This window comes from Lagenorhynchus albirostris, chromosome 10 (genome assembly GCF_949774975.1).
Source record: "Lagenorhynchus albirostris chromosome 10, mLagAlb1.1, whole genome shotgun sequence".
Classification (NCBI taxonomy): domain Eukaryota; kingdom Metazoa; phylum Chordata; class Mammalia; order Artiodactyla; family Delphinidae; genus Lagenorhynchus; species Lagenorhynchus albirostris.
Genome location: NC_083104.1, coordinates 30,887,711 through 30,912,393, shown reverse-complemented (window position 1 = coordinate 30,912,393; position 24,683 = coordinate 30,887,711). Strand labels below are relative to the sequence as shown.

Genomic DNA, 24,683 nt, shown 5'->3' with positions numbered 1-24,683 from the left:
GACCTGCACCCGAATCCTTATCTCGGGGCTGCTCCCGAGGGAACCCACACAGAGACAGCCGGGATGTTTTCCCCGAAGCCTTTCTCAGATCTCCTTGCTTCCTTCCCCTCTCCAGATCTGGATTTTCTCCAGCTCGCACTCAAGCAGCAGGTGAAGACAGTGTTCTCCGCGTCTGCTCCTCTGGCTGTCTCTGTTGCTGTGGATCTTACCCCTCACACTGGGAGCCAAGGATTCTTCCACACCTAAAAGTAATCCCCACGGAGCCGACCTCCTTTCTAGCTGCTTAACCAGGTGCTTGAAGCCGTCACCAACCTGTTGGAACTTGTGGCCGAGCAGACTCAGTCTAGACCACCCCAGGGGAAATGCTGCACATCAAGGGGTGGGAAAGTTTGTTCAAAATCATCAAAAATAAAATTTAATTGTGCTCAGGTGCAGGCAGTCCGTCCTGTCCTTCCTTGGGAGCCACAGTCAGCAGTCCCTGAAGGAAAGCACACCTGTTCTCTCCACAGACAGCCGGCTCCGGAAGGACCCTCTGAGGCTGGCCACCTCCAGGTAGGACGCCTCCACCCAGGGGGGGCTTTGTTTCCAACGGGGGAAGCGTGCAGGGTACTGGAGGACCCTCAGCACGTTCCACACTTCCGTTCCCTCTCCCGTCTCCTCCTCTGCTGGCCGTCTCCTCCTGTCAGTCTGGCTCGCAGTGAGCCTGGGCTCTGACTCCTAAGTCGGGCAGGAGCACCCTTGGGCCCTGGCCCAGGAAGAGCCACAGCCGCCCTAATATACCTTCTGGGGCACACAGCCCTCCAGCTCCAGCAGCTCCGGCCAGCCGTCGTATTTATTCACGTCTGGGCTGTTCTTTAAGAACTAGAGAGACAGAAGAGAGACATTGACAATGTTAGGACTCACGCCTGCATTTGCGTTGTGCTTTAAAACCTAAATGGCTTCACTTCCTCCTCGCCACTGCCCCATGAGGGGCATGGGAGGGTTGGATATTTCCAGCCCATTTCACAAATCGGTAAACTGAGGCTGGGGAGGGTAACTTGCCCAAGGTTTCAGAGATGAGATCAGAGCCTAGTCACTGCCTGTTTGCCCTGGACAGGGGGCGCTGGTACCAAGCATGTGGGGAGTGGTGCTTGAAGAGCTTTAGCCCCTCTAGGACGTCCCAAATATAATAATAATAATAATAATAATAATAATAAGAAGAAGAAGAAGAAGAAGAAGAAGAAGAAGAAGAAGAAGAAAAAGGAGCATCCTAGCTGCAAACTATTATATGTCGCATGGATAAACAGCAAGGTCCTACTGTGTAGCACAGGGAACTATATTCAGTATTCTGTGATAAACCATAATGGAAAAGAATATTTAAAAAAGAAGGTATAGAATATATATGTATAACTGAATCACTTTGCTGTACAGCAGAAGTTGACACGACATTGTAAATCAACTGTACTTCAATAGAAAAAGGAAGCGTTCTAGCAATTCATGAGTGCTTGCTCTATGCCAGGCACAAAGCGCCTTCTGTAATTAATCCTCACAGTAGCCCTAAGAAGTGCTCGCTGTGATCATCTCACCTTACAGATGGGGAAACTGAGGCACAGAGAACCAAAGTAACTGCCTATGACTACCCAGTTGGTAAGTCGTGGAACCACTGTGTAATATTAATTAATATTAATAATAAATGTATAAAGAGAATAAAATCAGTTAAGATGGTGTTTAAAATGCTCAGGCTTAATTTATGGAAAAAAGAATGTAAATGATAAAATCTACAGGTGGGATAACCGTGGCTAACCCTTAGGAAGGAAAAATAAATTCTAGATGCTGCTTCTCTGAAACCCTGTTTCCCATGTGGGAGAACAAAAGACAGAATGGTGTTAATCACGTCGGGGGTCTTTGGTTCATTTTTGGGTGATGGGGTGCAGTCAGCTGATCATAGACATCAGGCAAAAGGTGGTGCCGGCTCTTCTCTACTTACGTGCCTCCTCTCTGCTGTAATTGGCCCAGTTTTGTTGGGGCTGGAAGCTGCGCTTTAGGGAAGAACAGCGCCTGCCCTGCCTCTTCCTAGAGAGTCCTGCCCCTGACACCTTCCAAAGGGACAGGCCCCTGCCCCTGTGTCCTTCACCCAGAGGGCATAAGCAGAGGGTCCTCTCCTTTTCTCCTTTAGCACAAGCTACTTTGCACTATTCCTTACTTTTAAAAAAAAAATTATTATTTTTGGCTGCGTTGGGTCTTCATTGCTGCACGTGGGCTTTCTCTAGTTGTGGTGAGCGGGGGCTACTCTTCGTTGCAGTGTGTGGGCTTCTCATCGCAGTGGCTTCTCTTGTTGCAGAGCACGGGCTCTAGGTGCGCGGGCTTCAGTAGTTGCGGCATGTGGGCTCAGTAGTTGTGGCTCGTGGGCTCTAGAGCACAGGCTCAGTAGTTCTGGTGCACGGGCTTAGTTGCTCTGCGGCATGTGGGATCTTCCCGGACCAGAGTTCAAACCTGTGTCCCCTGCATTGGCAGGCAGATTCTCAACCAGTGTGCTACCAGGGAAGCCCTGTTCCTTACTTTTTAAAAGTAATTTCTAATTACCTGAATATATTCTCTTGGAAACACACACATACAAACCAGGTCAGCATTTTCCAGACAAGGCAAATGCCCTTGCAGCCCACTCTAGCCTCACCCCCACCTCCCTGGAGCTCAGCACGAGGCTTCTTGACTGTCCCTTTTCTGCCTCCCACAGCCCCTCCCCCTCCAGGCTGCTGGGTCTCGTCTGATTATCGCATTGGCTTCCTCCCTGCCTTCTGACTTGCGCCCCTTTCACATTGCTACCCATGCACAGGCAGGGAGGCCATTCTAAAAGTATGAGGACAGGAAGTCCTTGGGGAAGCTGCAGACCTGGATGAGAAATGCATCCCTATCACTGAGCAAGCGGGTTAAAGCTTCTCCAAGGCTCTGATCCTTGTCTGTGAGAGGGGATGGATGCTCATTGCACTCACCTCGTTGTGGGTTAAATAAGATCCTGCAGGTCACTTGCTCAGCCGCGCCTGCATAGAGCAAGCACTTGCTGAATACTAGTCTTTCTTGTTATCAATCTGACCTGGTTACTCTCCCGCTTAAACCTACCATGGCTCCCTATTGCCTGAAGGACAGAGTTCCCTTTCCTCACTGGTCCTATATATGTCTGAATCATTGACCCTTAGCTTCCCGTCTTGGATCTGGGCAGAGCTGAACGTTCTCACCACCAGAGACTGGCCAACTTCATGCTGGGGAAGCCTGGCCAGTTCTCCCAGGTTTTGGAATTGCTCTGAGCTGGGGATGCATAGATGGCGATTGTCCTGCAAGGGGTGCGGGGGAGAAGGTGCAGCATTTCCTTGGGGCCCCCAACAGTCATTGACTCCCCCTTCCTCCTGTGAGGGCTCCTCAAACCCCACCTCTGGATGCCTCTCAGGTGCACTTTGCTTGGGCCGCCCCTGGGTAGTGACTGTAGCCAGATCATGGACCCCTCCTAACTCCCTCCGTGTACTCAGGGGGGCCCTCCTGTGTCCCCTTCTTGGTGCAAGTTCACCCTCTCCAAGGGAACTTAGAAGGGAACTTGGGGCTCCCCTGGCACAAACCTGCCCCTTTACAGGTTGGGAGACTGAGGCAGGGGGGAAGGAGGGGATCGCAGCGGGGACCAGAAGCTGGGCATCCCACTCCCTGCTCTGGACTCTCCCCCTGCCCCATCATGCGAGCTTCACCTCTACATTCCTTTCCCTTTCCTCCATGCCTTAATTTCCTTTCATCCTTTTTATTTTTTTTATCCTTTTCCTTCTCCTTTTTGGTACTTACCTATGGATCTATGTATTTATATATGGCCCACCTGGTCAAGGCTGCTTCCTGCTGGGGGATTAGCCAATCAGGCCGCCCTGATCTCCGGGGTGGACGACCGCTGGGTAGCCCTCCTCACATTGCCCCATGTGTCCTTTCCTGGACACCCCAGCCCTTGTCTGTCCATTCCTGGCGTTGTCCCCCGCAACTCCCATCCCCCCTTCACTGGCACAGGGAGGCTGCGAGGAACTCACCTCCTCAAAGGGGCTTTTACTGTTGAGGTCTCTGGCCCCTAAGAAGACCCAGCTGTCCCGGAAGCCCAGCTGATTTGCGTAGGTGCTGCCCAAGTTGGAGAAGAGCTTCCTGATTTCATCATTCATCCTGCAGGGGACCAGAGAGGACGGTGAGCTCGGGATAGGAGAAGAGGGAGCGTCTCAGGCCCTTGACTCACCCTCCACCCCTCCTCCAGCGAGGGCAGCAGCCTCTCCCGAGCTCAGGAGAAACAGGGCGGAGTGGCCAGGATGCTTCTCCGAAAGCCAATCCGAGGGGCTGGCGAAGCGTTACAACGGTTTTGCTTCTTTTCGCAAATACAATAGATGTTCACTTGGAAAATACGGAACTTTACAAAGTAACTAAAAATTACTTAGTTTCACCCCCCTTGACATAATTACTGTAAAATTTTAGTATATTTCCTTCATGTCTTTTTTCCCTCATGCACTGTGGGATTATACCAATTCTTTTGTAAACTGCTTCTTTTTTTCCTTTTTTTAACTTAATGCTAAAGGGTGAACATTCTTTCGTGTGCTTAAATATTTTCTGCATCAGCATTTTTGATGCAGTATATCCTCTTTTACGTATATATAATAATACGTCCTATATCGCCATACATCATGATTTCTGTCACCAGTTCGCTATCACTGTGCAGGGAGAGTGTGTCCAGTTTTTCACTCTGTGACCACGGCTGTGCTGAACCCCCCAGAACGTCTCTTTGTGCGCTTGTCTGCTTGGCTCCTTAGGAGAAGGTGTCAGAAGCTGGAGCCAGCAGGATAGGAGGAAAAGGACTTGCAGTTTGGAGGTGTTTGATTCGCTTCTCCCCGTGGCCTGGCAGGCGGAGGTTCCCACTTACTTGGTCCCCGGGTCATCGTAGGAGGCCACCAGCACCAGCGTGCCCTCTGGAATTCCTTTAAGGAATTTCACCAGGAGGTTAGCATCTGTGGGAGGAAGGAAAAACGACGTGCTGGTCATTTAGGAGAAAGACGGCTGGTCGTTCTCATCCTCTCCTACGGCCCTAACGATCCAGGAGTGCCCGGGCAGCCTGACACTGAGCTCCATCTGCACAGTGTGAGGCCATCCTCATTCAGCTGGTCTGGGGTGGGTTCTGGAATCTAAAAGTTTCCCAGGCGATTTTGCTCTGCCGCTGGGGTAAGAACCATGGTGTAAGGGCCCTTGAAGGTTTATCCCCACAGGGGACCGAGCACAGTCACCTCTCAGGAGCTCCGCTGCCCCTTCTACACTGTTTAAGATGCACCCAGCCTGTCTGTGCTGACGTTAGAAGGTACACCCACCGGGCATCTCGGGCCACTGAGAGAGAACATGGGGCTTCCACAACTCTCCAGCTTACGTCGAGGAGCAAGGCTCCATTCTCATCTCTAACGCCTGCCTGCACTTGAGAGATCTCTGGATTGAACACAGAGCAGGTCTGGGGACAGCACCTGGGGAGGCGTCAGCGTGTAGCTTGCCTCAACGACACTGATTTCTTTTCTGTTGTGCTCATTTTTACGGTCACCTTCCATGCATTAAAAAAGATAATGGTTTTCTACTTAGGGCAGTGATATAATTTCCTTTTAAGATATATTTATTTAGGTTAAAAAAAGTGAATGAGCTGATTTAAAGGAACACACAAACAGTGCAAATAGTACTCTGGATAAGGCATAACTTATACAGAGGGCTCTTGAACAGTGGAGGAAGTATGGGCAAGATTGGCCTGGTGGGCAAAGCAGGGGCTACATCTGTCAAAGGAGAATAATTAATAGCCCTGCTCAGAGCATTTCTGTAAAGCTCAGATGTGACGATGACTCTGGGCTTGCAGTAAGTGCGTTATAACAGAATTACAATTATTAGCAGGACTGGCTACATAATTTGCAGGGCCCAGTGCAAGATGAAAACGTGGGCCTTTTGTTGAAAAATTATTAATAATTTCAAGATGGTGAAGGCAGAGCATCAAATCAAGTTTCTTCTAAGCAAGGGGCCCTGTGTGTCTTTTCTGCTCACAGCCTGCGTGCCCATGAAGCTGCCCTGATTCTTACTATTCTGTGGGTATCCCTTGAATTCAGAGGAAAAATCGAGTCCCCCAAGCAAGGCCAGCCACCAACTTGCTCTGTAACACGGAGGCCTCCAGTCAATGACCACAGCAGCCCTTGAACTCTTGAGACAAAAGGTGGGAGCTCTGAAAGTACCATCAATTTGTTTGAGCCGTCAGCAGATAGCAAGAGCCGGCTCTCGTCTGGAATGGACAGTGGATGTTTGGAAAAGATGAAGTGTACCTTCTGATAACTATCTTCTCACTTCGAAAAGTCATCTTCTTTTTTTCGTCTTCTGTGGGAAGGGGCGACTTATTCTCAAAAGGCTTCTGTTTCTTGTTCCGCATCAGCCATGGTTACGTCCAAGTTTAGGGTAAGACATTATAAAACTTGGTTTATCTTTTTATTTTTTTCCCTTTTCTTTTTGACAGATGACCTCCTTGCTTCCGAATCACATGGATGGAGTGAGGGAAGAGGGAGGGGAGATGAAGCTTCCCTGGGCTCCTCCCCCAGCCAGGCTGGGTCCCCCCCCCCATTACTGCAGGCTATCATTTAATTCTCACATCCAGCTTATGAAGTGGAGGTCTATGGCTACCTCTGTTTTATAGATGACAAAACCGAGGCTCAAGGGATGTCACCTGCCTCAGGTCACCCAACCTGAAATCTCTGACTCCAGAGATGACCTTTACCATAACCTGGTCCCAGGCCACCCTGGACAGAGAACAAATGAAGGTCCCTGCCCTCGGCCCATGGCCTGTTCCGCTCTCTCCTCACCCGTCTCCAGCTCTGTCCTGTACCAGGAGGGGCTGTGCATGCCTGCATGTGGACACCCACCCTGCCTGTCCAAGCTCTGTCATTGCCACCCTCTCCTCCAGCAGCAGCCGTCCCCTGGCCACCCCTCAGTCCTATGGCTGTGTCTGTAGCGTGGGGGGCACACCTCCAGCAGCAGCCGTCCCCTGGCCACCCCTCAGTCCTATGGCTGTGTCTGTAGCGTGGGGGGCACACCTCCAGCAGCAGCCGTCCCCTGGCCACCCCTCAGTCCTATGGCTGTGTCTGTAGCGTGGGGGGCACACCTCCAGCAGCAGCCGTCCCCTGGCCACCCCTCAGTCCTATGGCTGTGTCTGTAGCGTGGGGGGCACACCTGGAAGAGGTCTGCACGGGCCCTGATACAGGCTCCAGGTGGGCACGTCCTCTGGCCCTGCAGACCCTATCTGTGAGGTGGGACTCGGCTGGAAGACGGCCGTCGTGGGAAGCCCTGAGCCCAAGACACAGTCCCGGCTCCTGTCTCTAAGGATGCCGTCACCGGTCACCTTCTGAGCACCCTCCCCCGCTGTGACATCTGGGCAGCAGACTTCCATTTCCCCCATTTCAGCCCCTCCTTTGTCTGTAAAGCCAAGAGGGCTTCCTGCTCTCTGCTGCTTGGTGATTTCTCCCCTTCTGGGCTCACATATTTAGGTGGGCGCAGTGAGGTAGGTTTTCCCTGGAGACGGAGGCAAAGGTGGGAGATTGAGGATAGAAGAAAACAGCTGATTGGCAGCAGGAGGGCCCTTCCATTCTGCGAGGAGCTTCTGGGGTGAGGGGTCTCATGCTCAGCGCCCTTAATGCCCGAGCCCAGAGCTGGCCCTGTGATCGCGGGGACACAGAGGGATACTGAGTCGAGCCGGGCGCCGAGAAGGAGGCTGAGCTCAGTTCATCTATCCTGGCGGAAGCCAGTCTTTGCAGGGCCCAGACCTCTGCTGCCTGCAAGGGGCCACCCTGCTGCTTTGTTGCTCCTGCTGAGGCTCCTGTGTTGGTGGGGGGCTGGGTCGCCGGCTGGGCAGCAAGTGGCATATTGGGCCCGGGACTGATTCCACCACAATTTGGAAGATGTCTCAAGCCTGCGTGAGAGTCCTGCCTCCACCCACAGCTTTGCCGGGTGGCCTGGCGGGGAGCAAGCTGCTGGTGGGGACTTAGGTATCCGGGCCTCCAGCCCAGGTGAGTCGGTGCCCTGTTGCTGGGCCGTGCTAAGGACAAGGAGAAAGTGACTTCCTGAGTAAGGGGTGTCCATGGGTACAGAGCAGCTCAGAAAGCATGTCTAGGTAGAGAGAAGAAAAGACATCTGCAGAAAGATGCAGAGAGCTTGGCGCCTCAGAGCTGCCCTTTCTGGGCCTCGGGAGGTCTTGTCCTGTCCTTGGGCTCAATAGCAACCTTGCGGCTTAAAAAAAATACCTTCTACCTAGCAGAGCAAACTGGGCCACATTCCCTTGTCCTCAGCATTTCAGTGCACACGTGCCTGGCCTCCCATTGCCAGCAGCAGCATTTCTTTGCCTGAAGGTCTTCTCCGGCCTCCACATCCTCCTTTGTACCCTGGGGCGGGCCAGAAGCGTGGGAAGTGCCAAGGAATAGGGGTAGGAGCACCGCGGCTCCCTCGCCCCTCGGGGTGTCTCAGGGGCACATGTTCTACACTGGCTCCCCGCAGCGATCGTGGCTCCGTAACGCTCTGCACTGGCTGCCTTCCTTTCCCCGGCTCACTCCCCCACTCCCTACTGACATTCCCTGAGATCACCTCCTTCCAAATAAACACCGCACTGGAATCCTTGCCTCAGGATCTGCATCAGGGAGTGCGCAGGAAGACAGCAGAAAGGAGTTTCAAAGGCGGCAGGACGGGCCCCCCCCCCCCCACTGTGCCGCTTTCTGATTGGGTCCCTGGAAACAAGAGCCAAACTCCCGGCACCCAGATAGCCTCTTGCCACAGGAAGGAGCTCAGCCCGCCCTCGACTTCAGTGCCAACAGTGGTGCCTACCTCCAGAGTACATGTCAAAATATTTCTGTGTCATCACCTTTCCTGTGGTTCCTAAGGGATAAGAGAGCAGAACTATTATTTGCCGTAGCACGTCATTCTGTCTTTCATGTTGTGGAGAGTGGCTACTCTGTAGTCTAAGGTCTAAAAATAGAATAGAATAATAGTGGAACAAAATTAGGTCCTGTAGAAAGCATGCAGGACTAAATTAGGTGCCCAGTAACCATTGGGCTGATCTGAGAGGTACTAGCACATAACAGTGCAAGGTCTCTGGAACTGAATGGAATCCAACCAGTCTGGGTTTGTGTTCTGCCCTGCCACTTCCTAATGCACGACTTAGCATTTGACCTCAATTTTTGCATCTGTACCATGGGCTGTGGGAACTAAATGAGATGTATTTAAAATATATGCCTGTGAGATAAATCTTACCTATAAAATAGTAACTAAAAAAACTACAACCATCATTACTATTCTCACCTAAACAGGAACTCTGCAATTTGAGTGCTCCAACTCTTGAAAGCAAAGGGATTTTCAGTGGGCTGAAGTGTACTCAGTGTCCGGAGTCCAGTAATCTGGATTGCCTTGGTGGGCTTTGCAGAGCGTACAAATCCTACAGGGAATCAGGTGTTCTGGAGGAAAATTGCAGTTCTTACCTTTGGCCACTGGATGGGGGTGTTGCAGAGGGGATGGCGGCTCTAGTTTCACCTTCACTGCCCCCTCCCCCAATTCAGTTGGTAGATTTGATAAGAGGGTGGCGACAGGGGCCTGGGGAGTGGCAGCTCTCCTGCGGGGCGGGAGCAGGCTCTCACTGCAGTCCCCCGTGAATTCTTGGAACCACTAGTGTCCAAGCCCGTCCAGACACTTTACCTGGGGCTCTTGGGAAGGAATCTATGAAGCCGGTGAAAGTACTTTTGTGATCCTGTGCATTTGCAGATATTTCTGGAACCGGGGGTGGGGGGTGGGGGGTGGCGGAGGAGGTGCAGTTTGAACAGTTTCTCAAAGGAATCCCTGCCCTCTAAAAGGCTGAGAAGTAGCAATCCTTTTGTTGTTCTGGCTCGTTATGTAGATGAGGACCCTGCGGCCCTGAGAGGGATTTGTTAGACTTTCCACAGCTGGCATGCAGTAGGCGCTGCGCATGTGCTTGGACACATTTCTAGTCTAGCGGGGTAGTTTCGCTGAGTGATTAAGACCTGGAGTCAGCCAGAGCCAGGTTCAAATCTAGATGATTCCATTGGCTGTGTATCCTGGGCAAGTTGCCCAGCCTCTCTGAGCCCCCATTTTTTTACCTGGAGAACAGGGAAACTGAGCATAGCTGTCTTCTAGCATCGTGATGACGATCAGTGAAATAGCTAGCACACAGTAAGTGCTCGATAAATATGAGCTCTCCGTGTCATCAGCGGTTGTTTTTATCTTTGGGCTTTGCGAGGGATGGGGAAGGAGGCCTCCGTCTGAGCCCATCTCCTGGGAGGATATTCAGGCGTTTTCTCCCACGGTGGTCCATTTGCAGGAAGAGAAGCCCAGCAGGTTTCAGCCCGGTCGGCTGCAGCAGGAGCCCTTCCCTGCCCTTCCCACTGTGGGGTGAGTGGAGACTGGGTGGGACGGTTGATGTGAGTGAGGCTGCTACAGTCTCCTGGGGCCTGGCGTGCTGGGGGTGCTCTGAGACCGTCTGGAAGGGGCCAGCAGCAGGGGGACTCAGGCCTCCCTCTCCTCTAGACTCTGGAGGAGAAGCGGCCCCCCCTCAGCTTCCTGCCCCTCCTGGCCCACACCCTTCCTGGACTCCCAGGTAGTTGGCCCCAGCTGTCCTCTGACCCCTGTCCGGCAACGCTCCTCCTTTGTTCCAGGCTTTGACCTCTCCCCTGACGCAGCAGGCTTTCTTGGTAGACGGGAAATGGGTCCTCTAGGAGCAAAGGGCCAGGGTTCCAATCCTACCCTGTCACTTCCTAAGTGTGGTTGTGTGGTCACACTGCACACAAGCTTGAACCCTTTTTCTCCCAAGTGTCCATTGTGCCCTCTTTCCATCTGCCCTGACCTTTGTCCCAGGAATAGCTCTTAGATCCAGACAAATAGCCCCTGTTCCCCAGATCATGTAAGAGCTGAAGGCAGACAGGAGGGGCTCGGCTGGGGCCACACCACCTGGTCCTTCTCGGCCCCTGTAACCTACCCCCTCCTGAAACATGTCCCTGTTCCTGGCTTGGCCTGCAGTTGGCTTCCTGTTCATCATCTGCTGGAGATGCAGGCTTACTGGGACTGTGGGCCTCCCTGGGTCTCCCTGCCTCTAGCCTCCCTATTCCAAGCTAGAAGAGGTTTCAGGAAGGCAGGGCTGGGCCAAGGCCCTGCTCAAAGCCTTTCCAAGGCTCCCTATTTTGCTCTGCTTCAGGTCCACACTTCTTAGCAGGACACTTAGCCCCTCATCCTCTGGCCCTGCTGGTCCCCCAGCCTCACCTCTCACCACCCTGCTTTTATGTTATAGCCAGAGAGAGCCTGTGTGGACCCCCAAGCCCCTCTCCTCCTTCTTCCTTTCCCTGCGCCCTGCACAGTGTTGCCCTGCCTGGAAGGAGCCTTCCTCTTTTCTCCTGGTCAACCCCTACCATCCCTCAGGCCTCAGCTGACCGTCACCTCCCTCTGGAAGCCTCCTCCCCCGCCTACCTCTGCTGCCAGCTCTGTGTCCCGATCCCAGAGCTGTGTTTCCTTTTCCTTCATATGTGCTCACCACCTTCTGATTTTTTTGTGAACTTCATGGGCGCCCACAGGGGCTTGTCAAGCCATGGTCTGTCCTTCTAGTTCACAGGTGACCCCCAGAACTCCATACAGGGCCTGGCCCACAGTAGCTGCTGTCACTCTTTGCTGAATGAGTGAATGAAGGCGTGCACTCAGCTTGAAATCTCACATTGTCCCCTATGGTTTCATGTGTGTTGATTTAAGCCCAGACAGGGTCACGTTTCATAGGAGCAGCGTAACCTCCTGAGATGGGTGCACCTGGCAGGGACCTGGCCATGACTGCAGGGCAGACCAGCTCTTTTAGACCTGTTCCCACAGGCCAGCCAGGCTTCAGAGCGTGGTGGGGGCCGGCGGGGGGTGGATCGGCAACTCACCGTTCACCAGGGCGATGTTCAGGCCTCTGCCCACGTTGTTTTTCACAGGACTCATGATCCTGAAGAGAAAGAAGAAAAACAAAATACAACAGTTGGTCCCGAGTGTGGAGTGAACACTCTAGAAGCATCAGGAAACACACGGAATTATTTGGGCCATCTGTTTTCTCCTGGAAACGAGCGGTGGGCTGGATTCTCTGAGTCTCTCACGGTACGTTGGGACCAGAACACTCTGCCCAGGGAAGAGGGGGGGTCCCTGCCGGGGGCTCGGAGGTGCTGGAGGCATGGTCAGCCCACGTCCCTAGGCTAGGTGGAAGGCAGAGCCCAGAAAGTTGGTCCCGTCCTGCCAAGTCTGGGATCCCCAAGTGGAGCCCAGCTGTGTTCCTGCGGCCCAGCATCCTCTGGTATCCCTGGGAAAAGTGTACTTCTCCGTCTCAGGCCAGGAGGTTCTCAGCACTGACCTCTCTCCCAGGCCTGGACAAGCCAGTATCCTGTGCCCCTGGTCACAGTGATTGGGCCAGTGTGGTCATGTGACCCAGGCCAGCCAATGAGCCCCAGCCCCGGGACTTTTGCAGGGTTAATTCAAATGGGAAAGCTCTTCCCAGTGGGGTCCTAGACAGGGCTATTATGTCAACCCAGCTGCTGGCCTCCCTCCTTCACCACATGAGGAAGTCCATTTTCAGTAGAGAAAACCGAATCTAATGACAGAGGAAAGCAGAGCTGAAGGTAGTGTGAGAGGGAGCCCCGATGACTTGGTCTGAACCCCTGGATTCAGCTGGTGCTGGAGCCCACTGCCTCTGGCCTTTTGGGTACGTGAACCAGTAGGTTTCCTTGTTTTGCCTAAATGATTTGGATCTAGGTTCGGAGTCCGTACTAAAACACCTGTCTCTGGCTTCTTTCGTAGGATGAACTTGCTGTCCCAGGGACTTTACTACCTAGAAAGCCTGGTATATAGTCTTTCTCCTGCACATGGGTAGAAGCCCTGGCACCTGCTGCATCTGGGCCTTGATGCCTGGACCTTGATCTTGAACATTCCCCTTAGACATCCCCCGTCATAGGAAGCCCAGCAGCTTGGCTATCAGACAGACCTGAGTTCAAATCCTGGCTCTACCAAGGGTTAGCTGGGTAACACTGTCTGAGCCTCAGTTTCCTCATTTTTACAAAGGGGAGGATTATCGCCCCACCTCCAGGAATGCTGGGGGATTGAGGGAGACGATGCTGTAAGGCGTCTAGCAAGGTGCTGGCCGATTTGCAAGATGTTAGGATTATTATCATGTGTGACCCACCCACCCAGAGTAAAAGGAAGCATGTCGAAGGTGTGGGCTGGTCTCTAGGGCCCGCCCTTGAGGCCTCTGAACTTGCTAATGAGTGAATTAATGAAAGAAAAGAAAAGAAATGCCAGAAACTTACATTTGGCCTTCAAAGCACACGGAGGGGCCCACGACGTTGGCGGCCCCGCTGGTGATTTTAAACGCAAAGAAGTTGTCTGGGCAGGATTTGCTGAGGCCACACTTGGTCTTCACCGGGTGTGAAGCTGGGGACGGAACAGAATAGCTTTGGTGGCGGCAGCTAAGGAAGGGGCCCAGGAGGAGGAGAGGGGCAGGGACAGGGGGCCTCCTCCCAGGGATGCCTTCCCTGACCACCTAGGTCTGCGGATTTGCCCCTTTCTGTGCTCCCACAGTGCTTCCAACAACCCCATCAAAGACACGGGACGCTGCGTGTCTGACCGCTCGGCGTTCATTTCTGGGATTCCCGTCACAGCCCCAGCCCTGGCACAGCTCCTGGCTGCCCGCAGACCTTCAGTAACTGTGTGCAGAACAGTGAATGGTGGTTAACGACCCGAGTCACAAGGGATTCTCTTGAGAGCTTTCTCTTGAGACGTGGCAGCCTTTTGAGCTCACAGAGGCCCCTGTTGACAAGCTCCTGGGGGCCCAGCATGGTGGGTGGGAGCGCTTCTCACCAGCCAGGTTCCCTTGAGCAAGTCTTCAACCTCCTTGCAAATCTGCTCCTTCATCTGTGAAATGGGCCAATGATGGTACTTCTCCACTGGGTTCTTGTGCGGGATTAATGAACTCAGGTTAATGCTCAGGGCTTATTGGCTATTCTTCTTATCACTCATTTCCGGAGCACTTACTTTGGGTCAGACCCTGAGATTCAAGGGACCAGGCAGGTGGTTCTGGAACTTCCCTCCCGGGGCTTAGCACGGTCCCTGGAACCCACTGAGGACTCAGTATGTGGGACCTCTGATTATCGTGGCTGCTATTAAGACCTGCGTCCTCTCCACACGGCCCTCCCAGGGCGAACTCTGGAGGCCTGTGAAAGGCGGGAGAGGCAGATGCGCCCCCAAGCACAGCCTCTGAAATGTCACCCACACTTTCAGCCTGGCAGGTTCTAACTTATATTCATGCATGTTGTTTTAACACCCCCTGACAGTTCAGAAGGTGCCAGGAGGGAGAACTGGGTAAACAGGGAATTAGAGAAAGTTCACCTGCAAAGGGAGAGCAGTGATCAGGCAGCCTTTCTCTCCTTCAGCTCCCGCGCCAGGCGACTGGCTGAGCCGCACCAGAGTGCTTGGAGCAAACCCACAGGCTTCCCAATAGACGCTGGTACACGCCAGGGCCCTGCTGCCTGCTAGGCACTGTGGCAAGCCCTTTGTCTTTACTGTCTTGTTAAATCATCCCCATAACTCCTGTGCCTGCCATATAGGAGGCACTCGATAAATCTTCACTGAATGAACACCTAGAGCATTTGGGCGGGTCTGAGCCCAAGCTGGGGGGGTGATTAGGGCCTAGAGGGAGCCCTAATGGGAATCAGGAAAAAGCGTCCCTCTGGGGGGCACAGCCCACTAGTGCCAGGCTCGGCAAGCCTGTGGTGCCTCGGAGTGGGTGATGGTGCCCCTACTTAGGAGCGAATGCAGCCTGCACCAGGGCTCCCCTGGTGGAGTGGGCGGCCCTGAGGATCTGAGCAGAAAGCCCATCCTAGGCTCTCGCTCCCCACCCCGAGCGCCAGCATACAGGCCCGGTGGGTATAACCAGAGCTCCAACTGGGACACCATCACCAGAGAGTGAGGGCCGGGAGTGGAGACACCCCCTAGTGGCTCAGGAGAGGGATGGCTGGAGATGTGGACCCGACGGCCCTACCCCTCCCTCTGGACAGAACCCCCCCCCCAGAGTGGCTAGTTGAGGGTGAGGCTGGGAGGGGTCTTCTTCTCCTATGAGCCTTGGGGCTCCACCTCCGCCCCCTCCCCCCAGAGAGCCCAGTTTACTTTCGAATCCAGAGGTTTTCACCTTGCCAGAGGGGCTGGGCCAGGCTTCGGGGACCACCCTGGAGTTTGCCCAGAGCCTAATCAACAGCGGCTGAGTCGGATAAACCCCATGTCAACAGGCCGGCTTAGCAAGCTTTTCCCAAATTGATTTTCTGACCATCCAGCCTTCACGGTCAAGCTACCGGATGAGGCGGGGAGGAGGCCCAGGGGTCTCAGTAACTGGGAGGCAGGGGATTTGCTCTGTGGGTTTGGGTTTCAGGGGTTTCCTAAGCTGCCCAACCCCTCTGGGAACCCAAGAGGCTATTGCTCAGGGCATGGAACTGAGCACCGGAGGGGAGTTGCCGTCAGGGAACTCGGGCGACTTCAGTAATCTGCTGTGTGACTTGCCAGAAATCTCTCCCTTTCGCTTAAAAGTGCCAACTGTAAAATGAGGGAGTTGGTTTAGACCAGGGTTGTCAAACAGCTTTCCTCTTCAGTGTTAACGGATCTACTATTAAAGGTTTAATGATAAAGCCTTGAGGCTACCTGTGGGCTTGGAGGGAAAGAGTGCTGGGATTGATTGGTGATGTCTACTGTGGGAACCGGTGAAGGTGAGAGGCAGCACGGGTGCTTGGATTTGCCTTCCCCCCAGCAGGTGACGTCTGAGTGTTTGTTCAGCACCAAGATGCTGTGTGACAGTGTCTACTTCACAGTGTGACTCAGGAGGCTTCAGTGAGACAGGGTTCAGGGTGTGGGGTGAATGGTTTGTGTTGGTGCAGTCTTTGCTCTCTGTAATTCCACAGTGCACAGGGGCTCCCACGCCCTTTTCTGTTCTTTTTAAATATTTATTTGGGTGCACTGGGTCTTAGTTGCAGCACGCGGGATCGTTTTTAGTTGTGGCATGTGGGATCTAGTTCCCTGACCAGGGATTGAACCCGCGCCCCCTGCATTGGGAACATGGAGTCTTAACCACTGGACCACCAGGGAAGTCCCCTCCATGCCCTTTTCAGTCAGGGAAAGTCCCACTCCCCCCGAGCTGCATCCCCCTTCAGTCACCACCGTGTTGGTGTGGAAAGGGGGACTCGGAGGTGCTGTCTCTTGTAAGGAGGTGTTGAGAGGGTGGGCTCTGGATTAGATGGGGAGGTTGACTGCCTCCCCGCCACTTACAGCTGCATTGCCTTGGCCAAGAGATTTCACCTCTCTGAGCCTCAGTTTCCTCATCTACAAAATGGGGATACTTACAGCATCCACATAGGGTTGTGGTGAGGATTGCATGAGATGCCTGTGAAGTTCTGAATACAGTGTCTGGCACACAGTAGGCACTCAATCACTGTTACTGTTATCATCACCATAATTGTCCCTTCCTTCCACCTTCTCTGTACTTCTCTGCACTGTTCAGACGTCTCAGCACTCCTGCTCTCCTGGTGCTCTTTCCACTCCCCACACTTGCGTCCCTGACTCAGCAGCCAAGTTCTCCACTGGAGCCCCAGCATACCTGCCCCTAGGCCTTTGCACAGGCCAGTCTCTCCTCCACAAGGCACAGCTAAATAGCCGCCTCCTCCCTGAAGCCTTCCCTGACCCCTTTCCATTGGAAGCAGGCGGCCCTCCTGGAGCCCAGGGCATGTCGCCCCACCTCTCTTGGCACATATGGCCCTTCTGCCCCCTTAGACTATCAGCACCCCCTTCTGTTTGCCTCTGGGGGCCCCTGCGGTGCTCAACATGGCCCTGGTACTTTGGAGCAGGAAACATAAGCCAATTCTGGGGTCACTGAAATGATAATAAGCACAGCCCGCATCCTTGGGGCTCCCAGCTGGGTCAGGGGATGAGAGAGGGGGGCAGGGTGGGTGCAGCCCAGACTGCAGGCTGGGGGTGCTGTGGAAGGGAGACAGTTGAGCCCCCCCTATGAGTCCTAATGGCTGAGAAGGGCCCACAGGGCTGGGGGCTTTGGAAGGCACCATCAGGCCATGGAAAGAGTGAGCTGGGCAGACTCTGGGAACCAAGGTTTTTCTAGAACCTTCAGGGCTGGGACTAGAGACTCTGGAACACTTCACCCTAAGGGCTGGGGAGTGGGAAGAAGGGAATTCAGGGAGGTGTTGGCCTGGCCAGGCGCAGTCCCTGTCCCGTGGCAGGGGTTGAAATGAGTTGAAAGTCCCATCTGGTCTGGAAGTCCTCCCTAATTTGCCACTGTCACCACTTCTCTCTCTCACGCGCAAACACACACACACACACACACGCACATACACACAAAGCGTGCACACATGCACACAGACGTATGCACATACACTTACACACGTGCATAGACACACATGTGCGTGCATGTGCACACACACGCACGCACACAGAGGACTCTCTCATGGTTAAAAAGAAGCAGACCTCTGTTGTGAGGCCCACTGGACTTGGAGCCTGACCGTGTGTGACCACGTGTGAGTTTTCTCCTCTGGGGCTCGGCCTCCTCGCCTGCGCAGTGGGGGCCATCACACCCACTCTCGCCGGCTGTGGAGAAGAGCCAGTGAGAGGCGCCGAGAGCCCTGGCCCCCGGGAAGGACAGGATGGTGTGGCTGTCACTTTTCGGGCCCGGAGCATCCCTTCCCGACTCCCGCAGCTCCGAACATCTGAACAGGTTTCACGTCTTAGCTGTGCTGCGTCCTGCTTATTTCTGCAGTTCTACGTCCGGTCTCCCACCAGCTGAGTGCTAAGTCCTAGAGGACACGGCCCCCAGGGGACACAGAAATGCCAGTGGGGAGCGGGGGAACGCTCCTTTTTGGGGGACACCCACACTGACACACTTTCCGTTTGGTCCCTGAGAAGCTGTCCCCCTACCCTTGCCTCCAAGGCCCGAGGGGTATCACGTGTCCCAGGCTGAGCCAGTTACAGCATTACATTCGTCTGGAGACGGAGCCCTTCTAGGGGTTGATATGTGGCCCTGGGGGAGAGAGAAGCATCTTGCAGCTGAGCTGCAAGGTGAACATCCAGAGAGCTGGTAGCCACCATGCCTGCCTGGGAGAGAAAGCTGCCCATGGAATGAGGTTAAACAGCAAGGAGCAGAGCCCAGGGACACAGAGACAGACTCTGGGGCCTTTGTCGGGGCCCCTAGATCCAGCCACACCTAAAATCTGATGCCATGGGCTTCCCAATGACCTGACTCAAAAGACATCCCATTTTGCTTAAACCGCTTACAGTTGGGTTTGTCACTCCCGTCTGAGAGAACCCTGCCCAATTTATTAGGTAAATCAGAAATTCCTTAATCACCTGATTTCTGTGCCATGGACCCCTCTGGTGATTTGGAAAAGCCTATGAACTCCCCTTACAGTAAATTTATTCCCACTTCTCTTGAGACACTCAGCACTTCCTACTCTACCAGATGGCAAGTTATTAAATGCATAAAATAAAATAGATTGGATTAAAAAGGAAACCAACTATGTATCAAGATAATAATAAAAACATTAGAACATTCTGTGCTGTAGTAATATATGTGCTTCCATATTAATGCATTAAGTCATCAGGTGGGGTGCATGCAACCAGGTCAGGAATGTTTGAAGTAAATGAAGGTTCCCCTTTCCGTGCCTGAGCACACTAGTGGCTTTGGATGGCTGCTTTTCCCACTGGTTACATTTCCTGCCACTGTAAGCATTTTGCAAGACTTGGGTCATGTTAATGCACTTCCATTTTTGTATATTCTATACAGTAAGTCCCTTACATATGAATGAGTTCCATTCCGAGAGCACATTCCTAAGTCCAATCTGTTCGTACGTCCAACAAAGTGAGCCCAGGTACCCAACACAATCGGCTATATAGTACTGTACTGTAATAGGTTCATAATACTTTTCACTCAAATAATACATTAAAAAACCCACAAAAAATAAAGAAAACATTTTTAGTCTTACAGTACAGTACCTTGCAAAGTACAGTAGTACAGCACAACAGCTGGCATACAGGGGCTGGCATCGAGTGAACAGGCAAGAAGAGTTACTGACTGGAGGAGGGAGAGGAGGTGGGAGATGGTCGAGCTGAAGGATTGTCAGCAATAGGAGTTGGAAGGCAAGCTGCATGTGACAACGTACGCCAGACATGTGAACTAGCTCACGTGCCTGGAGCTGGGGCCACGTGTTCCTCGTTCTGGGGTCTTTGGGACCTCACACAGAACAGTTGCTTGATGATCGCTGGGGGGAGTGTTGATTTGTCAAACCCCAGGGGGTTGAGTTCTGAGAGGGAAACATCTGGGGGCTCCCTTCAATTCCTCCCCTCTGCCACCCCAAGCTGAGGCTCTCTTCTCTAGAGCTCGCTCCTGAGCTCGCCTCCGGCTCTGAGCCTCCTGTGCTCATCTGGTACAGCTCCTCCGAGTCCAGCAGCACAGCCCAGTCAATCTCTAGTCTGTAAAAGTAGGGCCTGAGATAGGTAGCCCCGTGGATCATCCTGACCTGGGTGCGGGCCATGCTCGACAAGAAGCACATGAGGTTAAGGGCCCTCTGAGATTCCACTGTGGGGAGTTTGTGTTAAAGGCAGGGTGATTGGCTTCTCACTGCTGTGAAGCCATGAGCTGGTCTGGGCCACTAGAGGTTATTACGTTTGATTATGTTGATGGAGGTGGTTCTTGGTCTTTAAGGAGGACGAATCCAGAGGTAGAAATTCCTTCCCTTTCTCTCCTTCCTTTGAAAGGATTTGGATCTAGGAGACCTGTGTTCTCATTCCCGTTCTGACATCTACAAGGGACATCTGGGCAAGTTCCTCAATTTCCCTGAGCTTCTCTTTTTCTCGGACCACACATAAAACCACAACATGAGGTCATGCATGAGTCCACTCCACAAACATACCATGAATCACCCCCTAGGTCATTTGTGCAGATTAAATGAGACCATGCATGTAGAGCAGCTAGCATCCATCACCCATCCACCATCCATCCACCCATCACCCACCTATCCTCCCATCATCCATCCATCTACCCATCATCCACCTATCCACTCATCATCCATCCATCCACCCATCATCCACCTATCCTCCCATCATCCATCTATCCACCCATCATCCATCCATCCACCCATCATCCACCTATCCACCCATCATCCATCCACCCACCCATCATCCACCTATCCACCCATCATCCATCCATCCACCCATCATCCACCTATCCACCCATCATCCATCCATCCACCCATCATCCACCTATCTACCCATCATCCACCTATCTACCCATCATCCATCCATCCACCCATCATCCACCTATCTACCCATCATCCACCTATCTACCCATCATCCACCTATTCACCCATCATCCATCCATCCACCCATCATCCACCTATCTACCCATCATCCACCTATCTACCCACCATCCATCCATCCACCCATCATCCACCTATCCTCCCATCATCCACCTATCCTCCCATCATCCATCCATCCACCCATCATCCATCCATCCACCCATCATCCATCCATCCACCCATCATCCACCTATCTACCCATCATCCACCTATCTACCCATCATCCACCTATCCACCCATCATCCATCCATACACCCATCATCCATCTATCCTCCCATCATCCATCTATCTACCCATCATCCATCCATCCACCCATCATCCACCTATCTACCCATCATCCACCTATCTACCCATCATCCACCTATCCACCCATCATCTATCCATCCTCCCATCATCCATCCATCCACCCATCATCCATCCATCCACCCATCATCCACCTATCCACCCATCATCCACCTATCCTCCCATCATCCACCTATCTACCCATCATCCACCTATCCTCCCATCATCCACCTATCCACCCATCATCCACCTATCTACCCATCCACCATCCATCCACCCATCATCCACCTATCTACCCATCATCCATCCATCCACCCATCATCCACCTATCCACCCATCATCCATCCATCCTCCCATCATCCATCCATCCACCCATCATCCATCCATCCACCCATCATCCACCTATCTACCCATCATCCATCCATCCACCCATCATCCATCCATCCACCCATCATCCACCCATCCACCCATCATCCATCCATCCACCCATCATCCACCTATCCACCCATCATCCATCCATCCTCCCATCATCCACCTATCCACCCATCATCCATCTATCCACCCATCATCCATCCATCCACCCATCATCCATCCATCCACCCATCATCCATCCATCCACCCATCATCTACCTATCAACCCATCATCCACCTATCCTCCCATCATCCATCCATCCACCCATCATCCATCTAGCCATCCACCAATCCATCCCTCTTTCTTTCACTTATCAAATGTTTCCTGAGCATCTGCTCTGAGGTGCTAGAGAGATGGATGTACACAAGGCAAAATTCTGCCTTCAGGAAGCTCACATTCTATGGGATGGGGTTGGGCAACAACCAAGTAAACAAATAAACAAACAACCTAATGATGGGTGATAATGATGTTCTGAAGGGAATAGGCTGACATGAAAGACTCTAAACTAAGAAAAGCGGGTGCAAGTATAGCTGGGGTGGTAAAGGAAGCCCTCTCTGAGGCGGTAACATTTGAGCAGAGGCTTGAAGGCTGAGAAGGGGCTGGCCACAGGGAGGTCTGAGTGAAGAGGGTTCCAGGCTGAGGGAACAGCGAGTACAGGTGGAAGGCACTCAAGGCCCGGGCAGTTTTCTCCCTCCCTTCTTTTCTTCTTCCCTCTGTCCTTCCTTCTTGGGTCATGTTTCCAAAATGGCCCTTGATGCAGGCACATGTTCTGGCCAGGGCCTTGGGACACTTCTCTGGCCCCCATGGGCTCCCAGCCTTCCGGACAGCCTGGGGGTTCCTCTTCTCCCACCCCGAACGCCTCGGGTCCCAAGGGCAGTCCTCACCTTGCCATGGCTGGCCACCTCCTGGGTCACCCAGGGATGGAATAGATCCTTGGCCCCTAGCCCTGGTCCATAGGCCTTGCCCCAGTAGCGAGCTCCACTCACCCAGGAGGATGGTTTTCATGTTGAAGTTGATATATCTGCGGACGAAGACCCATGTGGTGACCAGGCCAAAAATGAGGGCCAGGAGGTGAAGCAGACCTGCAGAGCAAGGAGATGCTGCCATGAGACCACAGCACCAGACCACATTGCAAGGCCAGGCAGCAAGACTACATGTGGGTCCTTCCCAAATCCCCTCAGTGAGACCACATCCTGTAGGTCCGGACCCTGCCCACACTGTGGACCAGTCCACAGCCTGCATGGCGGGGCTAGAGTGAGCCTACGTGATGACCATGCTGCAAGCTTACATGGCAGTGTTCCCCAAAGTAGGGCCGCTGGGAGGGAGGGTTAGAAATGCACCTTCCTGGGTTCCACTTAGCGCTCCAGAGAGCATCTCTGGGGTGAGGCCTGGGAATCAGCATGCTGAGGGGAGGCCTGAGAACTGCGGCAGGAGAGCAGGAGGCAGGTGAGCCCCAGCATGGGAGGCAGGAAGGCTCAGGGCGGCCACCTGCCACTGTGTGACCGCGGGCAGGGGCTCAGCACTCTGAGCTGGAGTTCCTCAGTCACAGAGTGGACAGGGTGATGCCCTTGATGCTGAGCCCGTGGCTTGTTGGGAAGGATGTTACAGTTGTCACCACTAGGCAGCCTCCAGGGTGGCTTGCGGGGTGGGGTTGGTCTCCTGTATTTGCCATCCACTCCCCCTGAAAGCCACCACAAATAGCACACAGTGCCCTCTGTAGGAACACACACCAGCCTAGCCGATGCGGCCTCCCCTGCCTCACAGCCATATTGCTCCCTATGCCCCCATGCATCACTGAGGAGCAACTCCACACACATGATGGACCACCAGAGCCCCCGGCCGCTCTCCCTTTCCTCACTCTTCCGGGAAGGCTGTACCACACCTCCCGCCTCAAGGACGCTGGTGGTCCCACAGCCTTGGGAGTCAAATGTAACCATCAGGCCAAGTTCCCTTGCTCCTTGCCTGACCTCCGTCTCCATCTATGGCCATACCACCCTAAACACGCCGGATCTCGTGTGACCTCCCTCTCTGCACCACCCTTGCTCCTCAGCCCTGAATTCAGTTGTGGCCTCCTGCTGGCCTCAAGCTACTGCGGTGGGGGAGAAGGCCCCCTGGATCCCATGGGGTGGGGTCAGGTCTGTGGGGTCCTCGTCTTCTAGGGCATCGGCTCACATTATACGGCACTCATTTTGTGTCGGGTCCTGGGCGAACGGCATTTACACACATTATTTCAGTTCATCCTGGAAGTAACCCTCTGTGTTGTACGCTATTCATTACCCCCATTGTACAGATGAGGAAACTGCAGCTGGGAGAGCTGGTCACTAGGCTAGTAAGTGACAGGGGGGACCTGAACCCGGGGAAGTAAGCTGACTCTAAAACTCGTGTTTGGCACTTCCCTGGTGGTGCAGTGGATAAGACTCCACACTCCCAATATAGGGGGCCCCGGTTCGATCCCTGGTCGGGGAACTAGATCCCACACGCATGCCGCAACTAAGGAGCTGGTGAGCCTCAACTAAGGAGCCTGCAAGCTGCAACTAAGACCCAGTGCAACCAAATAAATAAATCTTAAAAAAAAAAAATTCATGCTCTTCAGGGAACTATATTTAATATCCTGTGATAAACCACAATGGAAAAGAACATAAAAAAGAATGGATATATGTATAACTGAATCATGTTGCTGTACAGCAGAAATTGACACAACATTGTAAATCAACCATACTTCAATAAAAATAAATAAATAAAACTCGCCTTCACCTTTCTCCTGGTGTTTGAAAATATAAATGGATTGTGTCAGTTTCCTATTTGGTGCCTCAGTTTCCCTACCTGTACAAAGAGGGTACAGTATGAGGGTGTAGACCAAAAGGCAAAGGCCTCTCCTTGTGCCCAGCCCTGTGGTTTGAGGATTCTAGAATAGCACTCCTTGAGGCAAATATTTTGTCTGTAATAGCCAACCACAGTGAAGTGTTTCCAAGATAGGATGAATCTCCATGATCCCACCCAGGTGGGGCCATGGTGCCCAAGTTTCTGTAGTCCTTCAGCCTTGAGGCAGGAAGTCACCTCTTATACTCTTCCAAGCTCTCCCTGTATTGGTTTCCTCCTGGAATTCTGGCCTGACCAGTTGAGAACAAATAAAGCCAAGTAACCTCTGAGTCCAGGATGGGCAGACACTGCTGGCAGAAAATGGTTTCCAAAACCAGTTTCAGACCTCAACCTTGAGGCTTAGAATCCTCAGAGCCTGGCCCTACCTGACACTCTCATTGTGTCCAGGTGAAGAGTGGCTTGGGGTCAGTGTTCCTGTGGAGAGAAGAAAATAAAATGGGAAACTGGTATCTAGGGTCTGAAAGTGAACAAGACTGAAGATGAGGAAAGGGTACCTAAAACTGAGGGGATCTCAGTCCTTTCAGTTTTGTTCCCCATCGTCTGCCATCATCTGTTCCTTCTCTGCTCCCACCTCTTCTTCACTTTTGCCCCTGTAATTCTGTATTCAGTTCAACATGCCTTTTTTGAATGCAGAGATTAGGAAGCAGAGGAAGATGCAGTCT

General features: G+C 53.0%; 1 protein-coding gene across 1 annotated transcript; it reads right to left on the bottom strand.

Moving 5' to 3' along the window:
- Positions 1 to 409: 409 nt before the first annotated feature.
- FAM3D (FAM3 metabolism regulating signaling molecule D) lies at positions 410 to 24,436 on the bottom strand. Its single transcript, XM_060164009.1, has 8 exons — positions 24,387 to 24,436; positions 22,128 to 22,223; positions 13,359 to 13,482; positions 11,952 to 12,010; positions 8,863 to 8,913; positions 4,907 to 4,991; positions 4,035 to 4,161; positions 410 to 861 (listed from the first exon to the last, which is right to left on the bottom strand). Exons 1-8 carry the CDS (start codon positions 24,397 to 24,399, stop codon positions 772 to 774), a joined length of 645 nt encoding a protein of 214 aa, XP_060019992.1. The 5' UTR covers positions 24,400 to 24,436; the 3' UTR covers positions 410 to 771.
- Positions 24,437 to 24,683: the final 247 nt, after the last annotated feature.

What these genes read in the sequence shown, in the direction of transcription:
- FAM3D (XM_060164009.1), bottom strand. An exon ending in GTGTGCTTTGAAGGCCAAAT is followed by an intron (nt 12,011 to 13,358) that starts GTAAGTTTCTGG and finishes CTTTCTCTTCAG; the next exon opens with GATCATGAGTCCTGTGAAAA. An exon ending in GTAAAAGCCCCTTTGAGGAG is followed by an intron (nt 862 to 4,034) that starts GTGAGTTCCTCG and finishes CTGTCTCTCTAG; the next exon opens with TTCTTAAAGAACAGCCCAGA.